Here is a 5,755-nt window from a genome sequence, read left to right as displayed (position 1 = left end):
GTTCTTGCACATTGTGGGGTTTCACATCTCGTTCTCCCTTCACCCCAATGCCTAAACCCCCATATAATACCCGATGATAATTACCTGAAAAATTGACCAGACGGACACTGGAGGAAGGTGAGAGGATAATGAGGCTAGTTTTCCTCGAAAATTTCTGAATAATAGGTCATTAAACTAGCCTGTACCAAATGTTCCATTACCATTATTACACGTGTTGTCTGCTTTATAGTAGACTTCTTCTGTCATTCCAAATGAAGTTATTAAGTCAATGATATGATTGCAGGGTCCTCAGGGAGAACAGTAAAACTACTGATGAGGCTACCCTCGGTAAGAAATAAATAACTATTATCGTCATTATATTGATTATTATAATTATTATTATTATTATTATGAGATGCATTATACACAGAAGTTCTAAAGTGATTAATCATTATCATTAGCTTCCATTCCTCATCTTGCAGCAAATGGTGGAAGAACTGAAAATGCATTTTCCTTACACATTAAAAACAACAAGATTTTCACAATCAAAATGAGGCAGAGCTCATCTTTGCAGTCATGGAGAAATGCAACACTCGATGAAGCCTAACATACCACTCGTCAGATCACACACCCATCCATCTTATACATTCACAGTCCAGGACACAGCGCATAATCAATACAAATATAGATACAATCCGACTTTTCTCTTTATGACCGCACAGCTAGCAGATGACACAGTCATTTTTGTTAGGGTCCGTTGCTTTCATTTTAGGTCTCGCTGATCTCCGAATCAAGCTCCGACTTCTTGACAAATCCTTGTCGCTTTCCCTGAAACTTCTCCTCTCTCCCCGCTGCCTTGACTTGTAACCGTACTCACTCATTCTCCGTTTCAACACGGGGCTCAACTCCCTAGCAATGGGAATCTTCGCCATCTGTAGAAGCTTCTGAAATATGTCCAGTATTAGAGAATTCTCCTTTGCCGACGCTTCAAGGTGCGCGCAGTTCCAGTTATTTTGCGCTAGAGTCACGCGGGCGTCGTCGATGTCCACCCGACGTTGGAGCTCGAGATCGGTTTTATTTCCTACGACCACGATAGGTATATCACCGAAGTTTGTTCTCTGTTCCTGGATCTGGTTGTATATTTGTTTAACGTTATCAAACGACGCAGAATCGTCAATAGAATAGACCAAAACAAAAGCGTGCGCTGTTGATATGGACAATCTCCTCATAGCTGGGAATTGCAATGTCCCAGAAGTGTCTAGAATATCTACTTTAATACTATGTCCGTTAATATGATATTCTCGACAATGTAGATCTTCCACGGTTTCTTTATACTTCTCCTCGAATTTATTATTGATGAATTGTTGAATTATTGCGGTTTTACCTACCTTTCCAGATCCCATGACCACTAAACGGTAGTGCTCCTCCGAATCCGACATGGTTCGATTTTGGGAGCGCAAGAAAAACGGATTCAAAATTCCACGGTCGAATGAACTTCAAAATTATTTGTAAAGTGTATGTAGAATCATGCATGTGCTAATCCATGGTTAGAACATATACTCAAATCATTCAAAGACGCTGCACATTGACTCACAAATCCAAAGTTGAAATGCAATCTAGAATAGATATTAACCTCTTAAGTTCTATCGACCCAGTGCTATGCGATTTTCACGGTTGATGAGGTGGGTTATTTTCGTCGCAATCCTATTAAAAATCAATCGAACGTAGACATTTCTTGTTCATCGTCAACCTCACTTATTTGCATTTAAATTTAGTGTGTCTTTATCCACATACAGGGTAGACCGTAGGTGATGGATATGTTTGTGCTTTTTCAAAATCGAATACATTACCCTCTAGCAATGACGCACATTTTCAGAGCTAAAAGGGAAACGTGATTCCGGAGGCGTGTAAACTATGAATATACTGGCAGGTAATCCCTGACCAAGGCGTTCACATAATATTCATCACCCTATAAGGGTACATTCTTATGAATACTGGATACGTTTTAAAGCGGGGTTGTCGGTGCATGAAGTGTGAGACAGACGTAGTGGCAGAAAAGAGAGTTGAGAAAACAATATTCGTTGAAGCTAGAATCAAGCGGCGAACAGTTGACGTCAAGATTACTAATCATATAATTTTGGTCAAGATGGGATCAATTTTTGCTATCACTGTTCCTCAAAACTTTCTTCTTTTTGATGCGAAAAAACTTTCAGTCTTTGTCCCAGCCAACCTCTCATTTGTTGTTTGAAACCTTCGCCTTGTCTCGTTCGTTGTTTTTCGCCCTCTGTCTCCAGTAATTCCCAGATAAATAAGCCACAAGCTAACTGTTCATCGACATTTCGAAGAAAGATATATAAAGGTAGCCGTGGGCCTCACATGTTCCAAAACACTGCACAATATTCCGCGATTCTCTATCGTCGAAATCACCCGCTCATTCAGATGACGATGAACAGCCTCGTTCTCCTTGGCTGCAAGTTATTTTATTGGAAACAAGTCAATTTATGGCAGAAAGTTATCTCCTCGAAAGCTAATGAAATACCAAGGGGATCCTCAAGTGCTGTTTATCAGTGTACCGTGAATACGATATGGCATTTGTACAGAACTTTACAAAAAACAAGTAAGACAAATTGCATCGTCCTCCGCAAAGCGATTAATTCCAAAGTATCCGGTCGAGGAAAAATGGATGTGGCGAGTGGGCCGCTTGTGAGCAAGCGAGCGACGATTCAATATCGGGGTTAGACACCCAAGTGGCGCATAACTGAGGAAAGCCTTCGACTCGAATGAAGACAGACGAGTTGCGTCAGTTGCGCACACTCGGCGCACTCCGATGGGAATAAGAGAGACGGATGCATGTCGATCAAATTAATGTCTTACGCACTCACCAACACACAAACAACAAACACGCAGCCAACATGCGAATAAACTAGTCGAAGAGGGCGTCATATCACAAAGACGGTTTCTGATCTCGGCGTTGATTTAAGGAATTAGCAAGGGATTGGAAAGCGGCTTGCGTCGTGAAATCGAGAGGATTGTAGGTGTGAGCTGAAGGACACAATAAATCAAGTAGGATGGAAGCGATTATTAGAAAAGGGAATAGAAGGGGTTTAGATTCGTTTATGTTGAATCTTGAATGATAATCACAATTCCACACATGACATCTTGAACATCTAGGGTATTTTGTATTGGTCACGCTCTTAATTGGACTAGCATTTTCAGTACCAAAGAAGAATTGTTTGCGCTTGGAAAACATGAATAACATATTCTTTTATTACAGACTTCTAAACGTCATGATAATAGTAATAATTAAAATATTAACAACAACACTGATAATAATAATAATAATAATAATAATAATGATAATAACAACAAATATTACAGATGAAAATGATGATTGCAGTACAGATGATAATTATAATGATAATTAAAAGAAGAAGAACAAGAAAAATAACATGAAGAAGGAAGAAAGAAAAAGAAGAAGCAGGGGAAAAGAAAGATAAATAGAAGAGAAAAAAGGAGAAGAAGAAGAAGAAGAAGAAGAAGAAGAAGAAGAAGAAGAAGAAGAAGAAGAAGAAGAAAAGAGGGGAAAAGGAAAGAGAAAAAGAAAATGAAAACAAAGATGAAGAAGAAGGAGAAGGAAAGAAGAAAAAGAAGATAAAGTAAAAGAAGAGGAAGAAGAAAAAGAATGGGGAAAGAATAAAAAGAGAAAAAAGCACAAGAACAAGAACAAGAACAAAGGAGACAGGTGATCTTGAAGCTGCCTTTCAAGGTTTAGACGACCTTTTTCGTGTATGTTGTTTACAGATCCCAGATAAAATGTTTACAGGTAATGAAATATTATACTAAGCACCCGTATGATTAGGATTTCATCTTAATTTAATGAGATGCATAACAAACCTTTTAAAGTATTTAACTTTAAAAAAAAAAAAAAAAGGGTACATGTAAATTAATATATTGTTTTTCTCGACTACTTGTCAGGGTTTTACAATGCTACCATGTTTAAGGGAAAAGCTTTTTTATGATAATATTGTTGCTAAAATTTGTTTTTTTCCTTCACTACTTACATCAACACTCTTCGTAATTACTATTTCATTAATGATAATGATAATAATAAGTATGCAGCGTTCTATACTCATCGAAACTCTACGTGCTTTTAATAGTGCATGGTGTTGACAAATTTATTCTAGAATATAATTACAAGTGCAAATATAATTAATAAAATAATAATTGAATTAGGTAAACAACCATTTTTTTCTGTCTTCTGATTTTCCTTTCATTTGCTCGTATCATAATTTGGTTATATCATTTTGATCAGCATATAGATTGGCATTGGAATAAATAAAATTGAGAACAAATAGTCAACTTTTATATCTAAAACGTAAAAAATCTATTACAAAATAAAAACACTTACTTTCGTTTCTCATGTCCGATGCTACGATCATATTCTTTGGACTATTTATCTGAGAACTTTTTCAAAGCCCTACAACTTAAGAATATTACTTGGGATGCGGTAATACAGCCGAAACATATTGAATAAACTTGGTACAAGCTTAGCGAATATTACTGAGTACTTTGTTGGAAAAGACAAATTTACATTTCAAGAGATATCACACTTTAATCTACATTATTATGAAGAGCGTGTACATGTATACTTTCTACGACTAATCTTATATAATATTACAATTTACAAATTTGCAGATTTATTTATTCAATCACGGTACTAAAAGCCCAGTTCAGCTGTTAAGCTGTTTTACAATGAGGCCGTGCATATACAATAAAAATACAAAGTGAACACAAGAAAACATATATCATATATTAAAGAATAACAAAACAGTAGAGTTACTGATGACACGCCAAGTGCTTATGCATATATACGTAAACATACAGTTTGTGAACAGGAGAGAGAGAGAGAGAGAGAGAGAGAGAGGGGGGGGGAGAAAGAGATTGGGGGTGAAGGGGGGGGGGCAGATCGAAAGAGAGGGAAAACGGTTATGTACATACTGATAAAATACATATACACTGCAACAACAAAAATATTGGCCGATATTATTCTTAATCTCCTGAAGCAGAAGAGATTTAAGGGTATCACATGGGCTTACTGCTAAGAATACAGTTCCTTAAATCTATTTAGTTTAGACAAGCGCGCTAGCTAGAAAAACAAGCAGAAGCCATTTCATTTTCATTTTGCATTTCTATTTTATTGTTCATTTTTGCTCAGTGAACTGTGACGTAGCCTCGGACCCTTCTCCCGTTGGTCGTGTATAAAAATAGAAATCATTAATGTCTTTTTTCATCCTAAATGCCTTCGCCCTTGGAGAACTACTTAGAATATACGATGGATAGTACATCATTATAGGATCTCTAAAATAAAAGACCACAATGAATAACCCATAATTTAATGATACTTTAGTCATTTTGTGCGTTGGAACAAATTGAAACTTCTCCGACACACGTCACAGTGACATAAGACCGGTTCAACCAGTTTGAAGTGCCCGTGTGGACAGTGATTACACATTTAACAAGATCATAACATTCGAATTGTTTGTCCGATTTCGATTTGACTTTTGCCAATCTGATTCCATGATTTGTCTGCTTTCATTTAGAGTAGCTGTCTTTTAAGGTTAGATTTTCCTTTAAAGATAAAGTTGAGTTCTGGTCATGCGATTGCATTGTGAAAGAAAAGGTGTGGAATGGATCAGAAAAAGTTGATCATGTAGCATGTAAGTATTGGTGTAAACTGCAAGGTTCTAGAGTCATCAAAATCATGATAAATTTGGCC

General features: G+C 36.8%; 1 protein-coding gene across 1 annotated transcript; it reads right to left on the bottom strand.

The window, feature by feature from the left end:
* Window positions 1–423: 423 nt before the first annotated feature.
* LOC754869 (GTP-binding protein Di-Ras2-like) lies at window positions 424–1,721 on the bottom strand. The gene has a single exon (XM_011664483.2). It carries the CDS (start codon window positions 1,416–1,418, stop codon window positions 702–704), a length of 717 nt encoding a protein of 238 aa, XP_011662785.1. The 5' UTR covers window positions 1,419–1,721; the 3' UTR covers window positions 424–701.
* Between the last annotated feature and the right edge of the window lie 4,034 nt (window positions 1,722–5,755).

The sequence above is a fragment of the Strongylocentrotus purpuratus genome, unplaced genomic scaffold (assembly GCF_000002235.5).
Source record: "Strongylocentrotus purpuratus isolate Spur 01 unplaced genomic scaffold, Spur_5.0 spur5_contig_861, whole genome shotgun sequence".
Classification (NCBI taxonomy): Eukaryota; Metazoa; Echinodermata; class Echinoidea; order Camarodonta; family Strongylocentrotidae; genus Strongylocentrotus; species Strongylocentrotus purpuratus.
Note: the sequence above shows the minus strand (reverse complement) of the source record. Positions and strands in the feature narration are given on the sequence as shown.